The 17,819-nt window shown below is 37.4% G+C and overlaps 1 protein-coding gene across 2 annotated transcripts in view; it reads left to right on the top strand.

Annotated features, from left to right (window-relative positions):
• The first annotated feature begins 254 nt into the window (after positions 1 to 254).
• tmem8b (transmembrane protein 8B) overlaps positions 255 to 17,819 on the top strand; it is a 179,284-nt gene continuing 161,719 nt past the window's right edge. The window contains exons 1-2 of one of the 2 annotated variants that reach the window (XM_061906130.1): positions 255 to 425; positions 16,337 to 16,526. In XM_061906130.1, the coding sequence (XP_061762114.1) occupies positions 347 to 425; positions 16,337 to 16,526 (269 nt within the window). In that variant the 5' untranslated portion in view covers positions 255 to 346. Of the gene's footprint in view, positions 426 to 7,890; positions 8,184 to 16,336; positions 16,527 to 17,819 lie in introns of those variants that run through there. The other variant, XM_061906131.1, reaches the window with a different exon arrangement.

Below are 17,819 nucleotides of genomic sequence, written 5' to 3'. Positions count from 1 at the left end.
GTAAACTTGGGGGCAGCGTGCGCGCGCACAACGTGGTCGTTGCTGCAAACCCTGCGTGCGCGCTTCTCTCTCTCTCCCCCCCTCTTTCTCTCTCTCTTCGGACTGACATCACCGACCCTCCAATGAGAATCTCATCCACCACGGAAGCTGTCCAATCAAAAGCCCACCAGTGGGCGGCGAGTCGGATGACGTCATGCACTAACAGCTGGGCGATGAGCCACCAAAAAAAAAAAAAAAAAAAAAAAAAAGAAGGATGTAAAATGTAAAGCGGGCACAGCAGCAGCAGCAGCGAGCTGTGAGCTGCATCGCGGCTCGAGCCCACCACGACCACGGAACCCACGGAACCATGTGGATGATGATGATGATGGGGAGGAGGGGGATGATGCTGCTCTTCATCGTTTACACTTTCCTATGCGCTTGTGGAGGTGAGTGCTTATGTGTGTGGGGGGGGGGGGGGGGGGGAGCTGTCCGTCCCCTGGTGGTGCTGAAACGGACCTGCGATCAGTTGTTGGCGCCCCTTTCTTGAACCCATTTATCACAAGCATAGAGTCCACCTTCTTATGGAAACACCCATTCAGTGTCTATTTCCCACACTTATTTGTGGTGTTTATCATTCAAGTTGAGCTGACATTCGTGATGGGGATTGTAAGTAAAAAGTAAAGGTGCTTTTTCTCCCTCATCTATTGTCACGCGAGACAAGAGCACGAAACAAAGACATCAGCTGTCAAAGCAACATCTTTCCTTTCCCTCCGTTAGTTCATGATTGCAAAATTTGCACTCCCTATTAATGTCTCTGTAGGAGAGAAAGAAGGGTTTAATACTGAGCTGGGCAAATACTTTAACTCGGGGGCCACATTGAGAGAAAAAAAAATGTGTATTGGGGGGCCAATGTGTATGTGTGTATAAATTATATATACATGTTTAGATGTAAAAATCTGCATGTTTGGGTCCCTTTTTTTTAGGAACACAATAACACCAAAAGTCTCAACGTCCGATAGAGTTCTAAAAACGTTATGACAGACCACCTTTTACAGATTTTTACCGAACGGGACCCAAAATGTAAATGACAATAAAGAAAGTGTGATTTACAATATTAGCTTTTAACAAAAAAACACTGAATTTTAACAACATATGTACATCGCTCCTCTTTTACTTCTCAGACCAGCTCCTCGATAGACATATTTTACAATCAAGCAAAACACAACAAAAATTAAACATAATATGAATGTAAAGTGTAATAAACACCTACAATATGATATATTATCAGTTAAAAATCTGCATCCGCATCCGTTTCTGACACAAATTAGTTTTAATCTGTATTGTGTACAATTTAATTGATCCAACATAGTTGTCTTTCTTTGTGTGCTAGCTTGAAAATCGACAAAGTTGTGTTTTTTGGGTTGTCAAGCATTGAATAGTTGAACCATGTGCTGAGGACATTGCTCAAAGTGCACTGTGCTGTTATCCAGACGTGGCTGCAGGAAAATATCCGGGGTGGTTGGGCATTATTTTTTTTTTCATGGTCGCCTCTGCCAAATATTGATTCCTGCCGTAGGAGCGCACACTCTTGCTAAAGCTGCAATGCTGGGGCTTTGTCCACAACTGATTACTACAAACCCCGTTTCCATATGAGTTGGGAAATTGTGTTGGATGTAAATATCAACGGAATACAATGATTTGCAAATCCTTTTCAACCCATATTCAATTGAATGTACTACAAAGACAAGATATTTGATGTTCAAACTTATAAACTTTATCTTTTTATTGCAAATACCGTAATAATTAACTTACAATTTCATGGCTGCAACACGTGCCAAAGTAGTTGGGAAAGGGCATGATCACCACTGTGTTACATCACCTTTTCTTCTTCAGTCGTTCAACAGTTCGGGGTCTCCGCTGTCGTATTTTACACTTCATAATGCGCCACACATTTTCGATGGGAGACAGGTCTGGACTGCAGGCGGGCCAGAAAAGTACCCACACTCTTTTTTTACGAAGCCACGCTGTTGGCATAGTCTTGCTGAAATAGGTAGGGGCGTCCATGAAAAAGACTGCGCTTAGATGACAACATATGTTGCTCCAAAACCTGTACGTACCTTTCACCAATAATGGTGCCTTCACAGATGTGTAAGTTACCCATGCCCTGGGCACTAATGCACCCCAATACCATCACAGATGTACAGATGTAGCGACCAACTGGGACAACAAAATGAACCTTGAATACCACAATAGAGACCCCGGACTGTTGAACAATTTAAGCTCTACATCAAGCAAGAATGAGAAAGAATTCCACCTGAAAAGCTTCAAAAATTGGTCTCTTTTTTGGCCATGCAACAATGGTAAAAATGCTCCTGTTCCAACTTTTTTGCAATGTGTTGCTGTCATTAAATTCTAAGTTAATGATTATTTGCAGTACAAATTAAGTTTCTCCGTTTGAACATCAAATATCTTGTCTTTGCAGTGTATTCAATTGAATATAAGTTGAAAAGGATTTGCAAATCATTGTATTCTGTTTTTATTTACCATTTACACAACGTGCCAACTTCACTTGTTTTGGGCTTTGTATTCATACATTTATTTATCCCGGTAATTTAGAACATATTTTCATTTGTCATTCTGATGTAGCAAAGAAGCAGCATTAGAGAGATGTTGAAGTGTGATGATAATCTCACATTGTCTCTTGTTTACCAACAACAATAAACTTGTTTTTTTAATAATTATAACAAATTGTTACTATTATTAGTTATAATCATTTAAAGCAGTACGGGGAGTTTACTGCCATCTGGTGTCTACTTCTAAGTTAGTATCGTATAAAATGAGTAAAACATTAATTTGTTTTACAATTTCTGTTGAAATCATGTGTTTTTTTAAGTTAAGCTTACAAGGAACACATTCATAAAATCACAATAGTTCAATATTATTGGGGGTAGAAAATGCTTAACTTTCTGGCAGATTTAGGTATTTTAGGCTGCAACAATCACAAAACAAATCTGCAAAATCCTGGAGGGATTGTGAAGTCCTCCCACTGATCAATTGGTGGTCTTACAAGTCATCAACAATTCAGGTAAAAATCAGTTACAATCTAGGCAAGGCTTACCTGGGTCATGTTTCTGAAATTTTTTTTTTTATACCCATTGGTCACATCATTAGCTACACTTCAATTAATCAATCCAACGTTATATTTTTCTGCACTTTTCCCAAAGTGCTTTACACACACACACACAAAAAAGTATAGAACCATTTTTAAATATACAGTATGTAAAAATAAAATTTAAATAACACATTAATACATTATTAAAAATAATATTGAGAGAATATTGGTACTAAAAATACCAATAAATCGAATAGAAAATAACAAAATACAAATAAAAACATAAAAAGAGTTTAACATTTCATTTTTATTTATCTCCTTAATTGATGTGCATTTTTAATCAATAGACAATTAAACTTTAGCAACTAAACACAAATTTACACACCTATGCTTGGGAAAGAACAGGATGGAGAAAATCTTATATTTCCTGCCCCTTTAACATAATAAGTAGTCTTACTTTATGGATAGCCCAGATTCACAAGCATACAAACCAAACAAATACATCCAAACATAATGAATACACACAAAAAAAAAACACATAAAAAAACAAGTGCAAAACTTCATGAAGTACAAATCAAACAAAAAAAGTAATGTACACCTCACGGGATGATATAAAACAAATACAAAACCAGGCAAAAAAAAGAAGTAAAATAATAAATGTAAAGCAAAATGTAGACACTTACGGCTGTCCATATGATCTTATTGTTGTCTTTATATTTTTTGTCAATTGGAATGTATTTCTACAATATTTTATCTCATTGTAAAGACAATTCCATAGTTTAACCCCCACCACTGATATACACATTTGTTTTAAAGTTGTCCTTGAATATTGATGATTGAAATTACCTTTTCTTCTATGCTCTTCATTCTCAGAAGTGATGACCCACATTTTTTTGTAAAGTTGTTGGTGATGATTTAATTTTAGCCTTAAACATAACACATAATGTCTGTAACTTTACTAGCTCCTATAGTTTCAATAAACCAGACTTAATAAATAATATGATAGTGTGTTCTAGATAATCAGCTTTATGATAGTCTGCTTTGAAATCAGTAAAAACAAATGTTCCATGCTCTATTAGAGCATAGAAAAAAACCTTTGCATTCAGTATAGAAATCATATTGACACTTTATTGTGTAACAGAATATTGGAATATAATATATACCATAATAAAATATATATACCACATTAATAAATTAATAAAACAATATTGAGAGAATAATAGTACTAAAATATCAATAAATAAAATTGAAAATTACAAATTAAAAATAAAAACCTAAAAAGAGTTCAACATGATCAGTAAAAAAAAAAAAGAAAAAAAAGAATGCTATAGCATAGAAAATGCCTTTGCCCATTGACACTTTATTGTGTAACAGAATATTGGAATATAGGAAATAATACCATAATAAAATATAAATAATGCATTAATGAATTAATACAACATAATATTAAGGGAATAATCGTACTAAAATATCAATAAATCAAATAGAAAATCAAAAAATAAAAATAAAAACCTAAACATTTTTCGGCATGATCAGTAAAAACAAAAACACGAACATTAGAGCATAGAAAATGTCTTTGCATTCAGTTTATTAAGCACATTGACACTTTATTGTGTAACAGAATATTGGAATATAGTATGTAATACCATAATCAATTATAAATAACAGTAATACATTAATGAAACAATAGATTGAGATAATAATAGTAGTAAAATATCAATAAATGAAATAGAAAATTAGAAAATAAAAATAAAAACCTAAAAATAGTTTACCAATATCTGTAAAAAAAAACAACAACAAAAGCATAAAAGAAAATTAGAGTATAGAAAATGCCTTTGCATTCAGTTTATAAAGCACATTGACACTTTATTGTGTAACAGAATATTGGAATATAATATAATAACACCAACAAATTAGAATATGTGTAGTTGTAGACCCTCGACAACGACTAGTTGTAGAGGGCCAAACCACTACACTTCACATACATGTAGGTATGGCTACGTTCACATTTGAACCGATACGGTACAGATTCGTGCAACCGGGTAATTGATACCGGTACGTAACGATGCAAATTTTCGGTACATTTCTGTGTGTTAATAAACATTAATTGTTTTTGATAATTCAGTCATTTCTATTGCAATATTAAAAAAAAAAATAGCGGATTACGATAACTGCTGTCCAATTGTTATATATGGTTTTAGTATCATATTTTTGAGTCTCATTTGCAAATATGACATAAAGTTCCAATTACAATCCAAGATATTAGAAAGCAGTAGTGTATAGTTTATGGTGTGTTGGCTAGTCAGTCTTTTGTCATGCCCTAAAAAAATGTTAATACTGTACTGTACTGTACTTTAAGTTGTTATGCACCAGCTGTTGATTGTGACGTGCATCATAGTTGTAGTTTTCATTAACAAATCTGGAGGCGTTGAAAACGCCATGTTAAGTCGCTAAGACTAATCAGTAGCAAAAACCAATGTACAAAACCCAAAAGCAGTGAAGTTGGCACGTTGTGTAAATGGTAAGTGTGTGATGGTATGGGGGTGTATTAGTGCCCAAAGCATGGGTAACTTACACATCTATGAAAGGTACATACAGGTTTACTGGCCTGCATTTGAATAGACTGCAAAGACAACATACTTAATGTTCGAACTAAGAAACCGTTTTTTTTTTTTTCTAATAATCATTAACTTAGAATTTAATGGCAGCAACACATTGCAAAAAAGTTGGCACAGGGGCATTTTTATCACTGTGTTACATGGCCTTTCCTTTTAGTAAACATTTGGGAACTGAGGAGACACATTTTTGAAGCTTTTCAGGTGGAATTCTTTCCCATTCTTGCTTGATGTACAGCTTAAGTTGTTCAACAGTCCGGGATCTCCGTTGTCGTATATACCGCTTCATATTGCGCCACACATTTTCAATTGGAGACAGGTCTGGACTACAGGCAGGCCAGTCTAGCGCTTACACTCTTTTACTACGAAGCCACGCTGTTGTAACACGTGGCCTGGCATTGTCTTGCTGAAATAAGCAGGAGCGTCAACGAAAAATATGTTGCTTGGATGGCAACATATGTTGTTCCAAAACCTGTATGTACCTTTCACAGATGTGTAAGTTACCCATGCCTTGGGCACTAATACACCCCCATACCATCACACAGTTCAAACACTAAGTATCTTATCTTTGCAGTCCATTCAATTGAATATAGGTTGAAAAGGAATTGCAAATCATTGTAGTCTGTTTTTATTGACCATTTACACAACATGCCAACTTCACTGGTTTTGGGTTTTGTATATTAGCATGAAGCTAGTGCATTTTTGGAAAAGTGGAGCCTTCCTTTACTTACGTTGGAGCGTTTTTGGAGTCAATTTCTTTTTTGGCCTTGAAAATTGCAACATTACCTCGAGGTAGTTTGGCTGAGTCCGCTCTCGGTGCTGCTGGAGTGATTGCCAAGTGCTAAAGTGCAAAGAGCTGGAACTCAAAATTGCCTACAGGTCACGTGGTGGCAACCCAGCAATGTGTTCTAGCAGAGTGTACGTTGAAGAATAAATGTGAATGACAAAAACAAAACAAATGAGACAAGACGTATCAGGTGGTGAGACAGGAGGTGGAGAAACAGCGCTGGGTTGGCGAGGTCAGACATAGGAAAAGTGCGCCAGGCCAGACAATAGGGCCAGAGCCGGGACTCAAGTCCAAACATAAGTCCACTAAGGCAGTGGTTCTCAACCTTTTTTCAGTCATGTACCCCCTGTGAACATTTTTTTTTATTCAAGTACCCCCTAATCAGAGCAAAGCATTTTTGGTTGAAAAAAAGAGATAAACAAGTGAAATACAGCACTATGTCATCAGTTTCTGATTTATTAAATTGTATAACAGGGCAAAATATTGCTCATTTGTAGTGGTCTTTCTTGAACTATTTGGAAAAAAAGATATAAAAATAACTAAAAACTTGTTGAAAAATAAACAAGTGATTGAATTATAAATAAAGATTTCTACACATAGAAGTAATCATCAACTTAAAGTGCCCTGTCTGGGGATTGTAATAGAGATCCATCTGGATTCATCAACTTCATTCTAAACATCAGTGGCATAGTGGTTAGAGTGTCCACCCTGAGATCGGTAGGTTGTGAGTTCAAACCCCGGCCGAGTCATACCAAAGAGTATAAAAATGGGACCCATTACCTCCCTGCTTGGCACTCAGCATCAAGGGTTGGAATTGGGGGTTAAATCACCAAAAATTATTCACGGGCGCAGCACTGCTGCTGCCCACTGCTCTCCTCTCCCGGGGGGTGATCAAGGGGATGGGTCAAATGCAGAGGACAAATTTCGCCACACCTAGTGTGTGTGTGACAATCATTGGTACTAAATTTCTTCACAAAAAAATAAATCTTTAACATCAATATTTATGGAACATGTTCACAAAAAATATAGATGTCAACACTGAATATTGCATTGTTGCATTTCTTTTCACAGTTTAGGAACTTACACTCATATTTTGTTGAAGTATTATTCAATAAATATATTTATAAAGGATTTTTGAATTGTTGCTATTTTTAGAATATTTAAAAAAATCTCACATACCCCTTGGCATAGCTTCAAGTACCCCCAGGGCTACGCGTACCCCCATTTGAGAACCTCTGCACTAAGGCAATAACATGATAGCAGTATGATAATATGTATGCTTCTAATATAATAAAACAGTAGTTGGAGGGTGAAAGTAATCACTGAAACATGTCAGTGCTGCCTTCAGGGGCATGACTAAACATTGGAATTAGTCAAGGTGTGGGTCGTAGAAAGGATGTAGGCGTGCTGGGAATGTCTATACAGGTATAGTGTTGTGATCCGCTTCTCGGATCACATCTTTTGTCTGTTTTTTGAGTCCTTTTTGGTTTTTTGATTGTTTGGACTATTCCGGTGCTTAGATTGTGTGTGCACTTCCTGTTTTGGTTACCATGGTTTCTGATTTGTCCCAGCTGCTCTTGTTTTACCGCACGGGTGTCTTGATTGTTACTTTAGTATTCAAGCCTGCATTCTACCTCAGTTCGTCCGTGGTTCGTCATTTGTTACACGCAACATATAGCTGGTAAACAAGGTAGGTGTTCCCATTCCCTTTAGCCTCATTATCATACAGTATATAGATGCACTTCTTCAACTAGCATGCTTTTATTGTGAAAATCACAAGCGATTTAATGTGGTTCATTGAAGGCCTTTGTTTGTCCCTTTTGGAAGAGTGGAGCTGAACATTTTACTTACTCCACCACAGGAATACATGCTGTTTATTTGAACGTTGATGAGGCGTTTACCTATTTACTCAACTGCAGAGGGTACATGGAGTTTATTGAGTCACATGCATATAACGTGAGGTGTTTATTTTAAAGTAGCTGTCCTCTTTGTGTCGTGACATATATTTGTGGGCAGTGCAGCGCTATGTAGTCGACTATTTACTTAACTGCAGAGAATACTTGGCGTTTATTTGAGAGTCAATGTTGTTTTTATTTGTTTAGTCATCTGCAGATAATTCTATCAGGTGGTTGTTTAAAACTAGATGTCTGTTTGAGTGGACACATTTACAAACCCCGTATCCATATGAGTTGGGAAATTGTGTTAGATGTAAATATAAACAGAATACAATGATTTGCAAATCCTTTTCAACCCATATTCAATTGAATATGCTACAAAGACAACATATTTGATGTTCAAACTGTTAAACTTTTTTTTCTGCAAATAATCATTAACTTTAGAATTTGATGCCGGCAACACATGACAAGGAAGTTGGGAAAGGTGGCAATAAATACTGATAAAGTTGAGGAATGCTCATCAAACACTTATTTGGAACATCCCACAGGTGTGCAGGCAATTTGGGAACAGGTGGGTGCCATGATTGGGTATAAAAACAGCTTCCCAAAAAATACTGAGTCCTTCACAAGATAGGATGGGGCGAGGTATACCCCTTTGTCCACAACTGCATGAGCAAATAGTCAAACAGTTTAAGAACAACGTTTCTCGAAGTGCAATTGCAAGACATTTAGGGATTTTAACATCTACGGTCCATAATATCATCAAAACGTTCAGAGAATCTGAAGAAATCACTCCATGTAAGCGGCATGGCCGGAAACCAACATTGAATGACCGTGACCTTCGATCCCTGTATCAAAAGCCGACATCAATCTCTAAAGGATATCACCACATTGGGCTCAGGAACACTTCAGAATATATATATATATATATATATATATATATATATATATATATGTATATATATATATTAGTGCTGCTAATCTTTGGGTGTCCCACGATTTGATTCAATATTGATTCTTGGTGTCGCGATTCGATAATATATCGATTTTTTTTTATTCGATTCGATTCTCGATTCAAAAACGATATATTTACGATTCAAAAGGATTCTGTATTCATTCAATACATAGGATTTCAGCAGGATCCACCCCAGTCTTCTGACATGCTAGCGGAGTAGTAGATTACAAAAAGACAAAACATTTTTATAATTGTAAAGGACAATGTTTTATCAACTGATTGCAATAATGTACATTTGTTTTAACTATTAAACGAACCAAAAATATAACTTATTTTGTCTTTGTGAGATGCAATGCAAGTGTAAACCACTGTGACACAATTTTTATTTATTTTTATTTTTATAAATGTCTAATGATAATATCAATGAGGGATTTTTAATCGTTGCTATGCTGAAATTATAACGAATATTGATACTATTGTTGATAATTTTCATTTTCGTTTCATTACTTTTGGTTTGTTCTGTGTCGCGTTTGTGTCTCCTCTCAATTGCTCTGTTTATTGCAGTTCTGAGCGTTGCTGGGTCAGGTTTGGTTTTGGAATTGGATTGCATTGTTATGGTATTGCTGTGTAGTGGTTTGTTGGATTGATTAAAAAATAATAATAACAAAAAAAAATTAAAAATCAATAAAAAAAAAAAAGAGAATCGATTCTGAATCGCACAACGTATTCGAATCGATTTTTTCCCACACCCCTAATATATATATATATATATATATATATATATATATATATATATACATATATATATATATATATATATATATATATATATATATATATATATATATATATATATATATATATATATATATATATACATATATATATATATATATATATATATATATATATATATATATATATATATATATATATATATATATATATATATATATATATATATATATCTGGATGGCTGGTGATAAAGACAAGACCTCCACCAAGTCAGGGAACCTGAGAGCCCCTTCCCGCCGCCTCCTGGTCGAGTGGGTCCTGGGAGCCTGGGATGCTCTGGATCAGGACAATCTGATCAACTCATTCAAGGTAGGCAGGCTTGCTGTGTGTATATGTGTCTGTGCGTGTGTTGCAAACTGTAGCCATAGCTGATTGTTGCTTTCTGGTATCCTACAAGGTGTGTGGGCTGAAGGTGGCAGCTGATGGGAGTGAGGACCAGCTCATTTACTGCCTCAAGGAGGGACAGCCTTGTCAGGCAGGCAGAGATATGCTGTTGAGGGCTAGACAGCAGGGTGCTGCTGTGGTTCAGGAAGAGGATGAGAGTGATGAGGAACAGCAGTTCTTCAATGACCTTGTGATTGAAGAGGAGGATGATGATGAGGTGGGTGAGGGAGAGGAGGGGGAGGAAGAAGAGGAGGAAGAAGGGGAGTAGGACGATGATGATGAGTGGGTTTGAGTTGCATTTGGGGTTGCGTTTGCTGCAGTATTATTGTTTTGATGGTTTTATAGAGTACTTGGTACCATAATGTTTTTATTTTTCCTGTATGCTACTTTATTTAAAACTTGGAATACTGTAGCCTTTATTTTATTTAAGTGACACTATTATTCTTCTGTTTTGATGGTGGGTTTTATACTTAAATACTTGGTAACATAATTTTATTTTTCCCGGTAGGCTGCTTTATTTAAAAACTTTATTTATTTTCAGTATTGGTATTCCATTTGACAATTGTTGCATTACTGCCATGTTGAGGCCTTGTTGATCTCTTGTCTTTTCATAGTCTTGTTTTTTTGTATGTATATTTACAATAGCTTTTACATTTAAAGTTTTTTATACAAAAAAAAAACACTGTACGGTAACCATTGTAACCAAATAATGGCCTGTTGCAGGCTGGTGCAAACAACCGCTAGCTTCTTTTAAACTCCCGTCTCCAAAAATGATTTTGAGAAATAAACACCCGGGCTACTATTTGCTAATATACGGTATATATATATATATATATTAGGGCTGGGCAACGATTAAACATTTTAATCGAAGTTAATCACACTATTTCTCCGATTAATCGCGATTAACTGCATTGTATACGCAAAGCCCAATAATGAATTCAAAAGTAGTGTGTAATGCACCTTTATTGGAATATTCTCCCACATGAACAAAAGCGCCAAAACATTTGTTGTGCAAACACAATTTAAATCAGTCCTTGTTAAACAGTAGCAGTTAAATAGCATATTTTATGAAAATCAACTCAAAAAATGTAAATACAAACATTTAAGCTTATTGCCACTACTAGGCTATTTAAGTTATCCTGTTTTTTATGGAAAAGAAATATAATCTACATACAAATCTCTGAGCCACAATCATAACATCTGAACAGGCAATTTAAATGGGTTGTACTTGTATAGCGCTTTTCTACCTTCAAGGTACTCAAAGCACTTTGACACTACTTCCACATTTACCCATTCACACACGCATTCACACACTGATGGAGGGAGCTGCCATGCAAGGCGCCAACCAGCACCCATCAGGAGCAAGGGTGAAGTGTCTTGCTCAGGACACAACGGACGTGACGAGGTTGATACTAGGTGGGAATTGAACCAGGGACGCTCGGGTTGCGCACGGCCACTCTCCCCACTGCGCCACGCCGTCCCTATTTTCTGATTTATTTATTAATTTCTGAGGTAACAGCAGAAACATTTTTTTTATCAGGGTCTTATGTTTAAAAAATCTATATTATAGGTAGTGAGTGGGCTGTTTTAGGGAATTTTTGATCAAATTATCCGTAGTAGCAATATTAATAATGTTGTGTTTATTCTGCGTAGTGCACTTAAAGTAATTATGACCATATCTAGGAATTGATATGATGGGAATTTTCCGATTGTTTGCTTGGTGCTTTGATAAACTGAACGCATATACATGGTACTATTTGTGATGTTATGAGCCAGAGAAAAAAAGAACTACCCTACCCAGCATGCAACAGGAGTGACGAGCATGCGCGGTAGCCCGGTATAGGTTGTGTCGCCATGACGGCATCTTGTATGTTGTGATATGCACGCTCTGAAAGCAAACGTTAAGAACTCAGCCAACACTCCTCGTCTGCATTATTCATAAATAGACAGACAACACAAATACTCGGCTGCTTCACAAGCCGCAAATACTCCGCTGCTTCACAAGCCACTGGATGTAGCCGGCAAAGTATTCCCATGCTAGCTAGCCGGTCTAGCAAGCACGCGTCTATCAGTCCAAAACGGCCCGATCTATCCACATTCAGAATTGTCTGGCGGTCGTAAGTGATCCCGGAGTGACCACGCTGTAAGCCAGCTATGAAATTTGCAGAATTGTCCGGTATTTTTGCCAAATGTTCCATCTTTACCAAGAGCCCCTCGACGCCGAAGTACATCCGGGAGATGCCATCTTGTTAAGAAAAGGCGTTAACAAAATAAAAGCATGTAAACAACATACGCAAATGTGTGATAAAATAATTGTCGGCGTTAATAGATTGATGAGTTAACGCGTAATTAACGCATTAATTTGCCCACCCCTAATATATATATATATATATATATATATATATATATATATATATATATATATATATATATATATATATATATATATGTTTTTTTTTAACTTAAATTCATGTGTGCAGCTCTGGTCATTGTTGATTTAGGTTGCACTTTGGAGTAACAGGAAAAAAAAAGGAGTCATTCGCTTTCATAAAAACGTTATCATAATTATATTATGATACGATAAATGGTTCCAAAAAGTATTTAATAAAGTTGTTATTAGATACTTTTTGGTCCCATTTGCTTTTAACAAAATAAATCAAGTATTTTGAGTGTATATTACCTTTCTGTATTTGTATCTGAAGCAGCAATAGCTATCCTCAATGAGAACGTACTTGTCACGCCTATACTGTATATCAGGTTTTGTTTTGGTTATGTTTTGTTTTTTGGACACTCAGTTCTGTTTTGCACTTCCTGTTTTGTTTTCATCTCCATGCCAACTCATTAGTTTCCACCTGGTCCCCCTAGTCACGCCCCGATCCTCAGCCTCTCACACCTGTTTCCAATCATCACAACTACTATTTAAAGTCATTCTTTCTCTGTCTTGGTTCTGGGATCTTCACACTCACGCACCCTACCCATGCTGTTCCAACCTTCATGCCCTCGTCCACAGTTCCATGCCGTGTGAGTTTGTGTATTTATGTCGCAGTGCTAGTTTTGTTTTGTTCTTTTGTATATAGTCATGCCTTTGTGATGTTTAGGTTTATAGTTCATTGTCATTTCATGCCATCGAGCAAGTGTTTTGTTTCATGTTTGTATTTTGTAGCCAAGTGTTTGTACCTCCTTGTGAGTGCTTTTTGTTTATCTTTGATTAGTTATAATGTTAAATAAATAATGATGTACTAACAGTCACGTCTTCCCCGTGCTAATCATCGTCTGCGTCGAGGAAACAACTTTAATCCAAGCCAAGTCGTGACAGTACTTTGAATGATCACATTCATTTTGTCTTAAAGTCCAGTTTAGAGAAGTGTTTAATCCTGGATACAGTATATAATCCTCCATATTGGCAGACACATTCTTTTAATTTAATTTCATTCCAAAAATTAAACAATATTTTTGCATCTGACAAAAAACACCCACAAATGCTGGCTTACTCTAACAAAAATGCCATGTTTGTTATAACTACAGTTAAAAAAAAAAGAAAAGAAAAAAATGCTGGCTTCTGCTGGAGAGACCTGTGTCTGCTAGCTTGAGCACCCCCTTTTTTCCCAGTGTGGCAAGTTAGAGTACTGCTGAGGCATTGAACTACAAGTTGACAATATATCGCCCCCTACCTTGAGGCAGAGGTACTTGCTGCCTCCAGACCTGCCTTTTTCCATGTGGCAACAAGCATGCGCCCCTTCGCACGCACAGGCCCTATACACACTGTGTGTAGCCGTGGAGGCACCGCCTGTGTCTGCCTCACTTCTCATCTGCTGCATATTTTGATCAGGAAACATGGAATTTCTGCAATTTTGACCATGAAAATTGTCAAAATATACAGGAACCACGCCAAAATTACATAAAAAGCATAAACCAAAAGAAACATATTAAAACATATTTTATTTTATTACTTTGTTTTGGAACATCTCATGGTTTAGCCACCTGGTGGCAGGTGAGGCACTTTATATATATATATATATATATACATATATATATATATATATATATATATATATATATATATATATATATATATATATATATATATATATGTATTTGGCAACTAATCACAGGACAGGTGTATAAAATCAAGCACTTAGGCATGGAGGCTGTTTTTACAAACATTTGTCAAAGAATGGGCCACTCTCAGGAGCTCAGTGATTTCCAGCGTGGAACTGTCATAGGATGCCACCTGTGCAACAAATCCAGTCATGAAATTTCCTCGTTTCTAAGTATTCCAAAGTCAACTGTCGGCTTTATTATAAGGAAATGGAAGAGTTTGGGAGCAACAGCAACTCAGCCACCAAGTGGTAGGCCACGTAAACTGACAGAGAAGGGTCAGCGGATGCTGAAGTGCATAGTGCAAAGACTTTCTGCACAGTCAGTTGCTACAAAGCTACAAACCTGATGTGACCTTCCAATTAGCCCATGTACAATACGCAGAGAGCCTGATGGAATAGGTTTCCATGGCCGAGCAGCTATATCTAATCCATACATTACCAAGTCCACAAAGCGTTGGTTGCAGTGGTGTAAAGCACGTCGCCCCTGGACTCTAGAGCAGTGGAGACACATTCTCCGGTGTGATGAATTAAGCTTTTCCATCTGGCAATCTGATGGACGAGTCTAGGTTCGGAGGTTGCCAGGAGAACGGTACATTTCAGACTGCATTGTGCCGAGTGTGAAATTTTGTGGAGGAGGTATTATGGTGTGGGGTTGTTTTTAAGGAGTTGGTCTTGGCCCCTTAGTTCCAGTGAAAGGAACTTTAAATGCTCCAGGTTACCAAAACATTTTGGACAATTACATGCTCCCAACCTTGTGGGAACAGTTTGGAACGGGCCCCTTCCTCGTCCAACATGACTGTGCAACAATGCACAAAGCAAGGTCCATAAAGACATGGATGACAGAGTCTGGTGTGGATGAACTTGACTGGCCTGCAACAAGTCCTGACCTGAACCTGATAGAACACCTTTGAGATGAATTAGAACAATGACTGAGTGACCCCTGTCACTGTGTTGTAGTGCAGTTTGTGCAATTTTAGTCACCAAATATGGTTCTTTGATTGCCAAGATGGATGTATTGAATGTATAGAAAGCTCCCACTTGAGACGACACATTTTCTGGGGATGGGTAACAATAAAAGGGAGCTTTGTAGCTGGGATCCCAGTTCAGCTCCTGACAACAAGATTGCTTCATTCTCTGGTGTTTCTTGGGCTTTAGCTTTCAAGGTTGCTTCCGAGAGTAAAGAGAGAGTTTGTGTGTGTGTGTGTGTGTGTGCGTGTACGTGCGTGTGTGTGCGTGTGTGTGTGTGTGCGTGTGTGTGTGTGTGTGTGTGTGTGTGTGTGTGTGTGTGTGTGTGTGTGTGTGTGTGCGTGTGTGTGTGTGTGGGTGTTGTAATTTTTCTCCATTTTACGAGCGCACATCAGAACACGCTGCCGAGGGTCGCTCGATTTTCTTGCCTCAGTGTTCCCATCAAGGCCAGCAGCAGACGTCCTAGCATCTTTCTATTACTGTGCGCAGCGCAGAGCAATTAAATGAATCCCAAGCAACTTTTGCTGTTCTTTTTGCCCACCTGCTGGCTGAGCTCAATGCCAGCCTGGCTCATGTGGGTAATATGGCAGATTACACCTGTCACTTGATCTGCTGCTGCTTTTATATGCGGCGCATCAGCTGGATGTAATCCAAGGATTTGACATTAAGCAGGATGCTCCAGAGCACGCACACACACAGATGCCTTAAAAAAAACATTCCCTCTTATTCTTTTTTTTTCCCCTTGCAGATTGCCTTTTTGTGACTGAATACTTCACCCGGACGCCTCGTAAGCTCAGTGCTTTTAACTCCTTCGCGAGTGTGGAGTTGTTCCACTTCAATGTGCCTGAGGACACCCTGATGGCCGTCTGGAACCTCATTACTTTCAAGGAACAAGGGGGCACCTTTGGGGACAGCTGCCCCGATCGCAACGTGACCGTGTAAGACGCAGGCGCCACACTTTGTCACCACTTTCTATTTTGTTTGAGACTTTTGCTCGAGATGACAGGACGCACTTTGACCCTGTTTATTTTGCACGTATGGATGAGGACTGCATTCGGTACTTTTGTAGGCACTGACCGAGATACGTCGTACTACAAAGTATTGATTTGTGTAAAATCAAACAGTGCGATATTTCGATACCGATTGTCGACCCGTCATGTTTGGTTGCAATTTTTAACACCAACAAGCAAGTATGCTTGGTAGAAAAAGCTCTAATGTAAAGAAAGGCTCTACTCTCACTTGATGCTAATTTACATAGGATTTGTCATAGACCGGCTACTATTAGCATTAGCGATTCTACATGGCGATTCTAATACCTACAAATTTGGTAGTGAAAACTACAACTAAGATGAATGTTACAAACCAACAGCTAGTATGTAATAAGCACAATACTTTCAATACAAGTACTTTGTAGGGCGCAACCTAACACATTCCTCTTCATGGAAAAAGCTACATCCGAGTTAGGCAACATATCATAAAGCACTGCCATCCAATTTATTGGAAGTGCGACTGCATTGTAAATGAGACTCAAATTAATAAAATTGAAACAAAATATAATATATAATCATGATCAGGTCAATTTAAAATGTTACATTAAAAAATACAATTTATAATCAAATAATTAACATTCGATTAAGTACAGAAAATTGGCACAGTTGAATCCCAGGTAGCGGGAGTTGGAATGTGAACGGCGCACATCCTTTCATATATGCATGGTCAGTGGTGGTTACCATGACAAACGTCCATGCTTGAAGGTTCTTGTTGGTAGAAATAAACACTGAATAACCAAAACCCAGAAGTCCCCAAACTACGGATCCGGCCCGCCAGCGTCCAAAATCCCAAATTATTATTATTATTATTATTTTTTTTAAATCCGTCTTAAAAATAAATGGACTTTTCTGTCATCGCATGGACGCCTACCTCTCATGTTAAAGTGGACAAAAGGGAAGTTGGAAAGCGTGTCCAATGCGTGTAAAGAAACAGGTGTCACAGCAATTATTGCAGTAGGAGGGACAACGAGACAATTGTTCCACATTGACAAACTATCAAACAACCTTCAGGTATTTTCATGTAACTTACACATTTTGTGTAATTATAACAATAATAAAACATTATACAATACAATATTTACATGACATAATTGACGGGCAACATGGTGTCAGAGGGGTTAGTGCATGTGCCTCACAATACAAAGGTCCTGAGTAGTCCTAGGTTCAATCCCGGGCTCGGGA

The sequence above is a fragment of the Nerophis ophidion genome, linkage group LG07, assembly GCF_033978795.1.
Source record: "Nerophis ophidion isolate RoL-2023_Sa linkage group LG07, RoL_Noph_v1.0, whole genome shotgun sequence".
Lineage (NCBI taxonomy): Eukaryota > Metazoa > Chordata > Actinopteri > Syngnathiformes > Syngnathidae > Nerophis > Nerophis ophidion.
The sequence above is the reverse complement of the archived record's forward strand: the minus strand, read 5'-3'. Positions and strand labels throughout refer to the sequence as shown.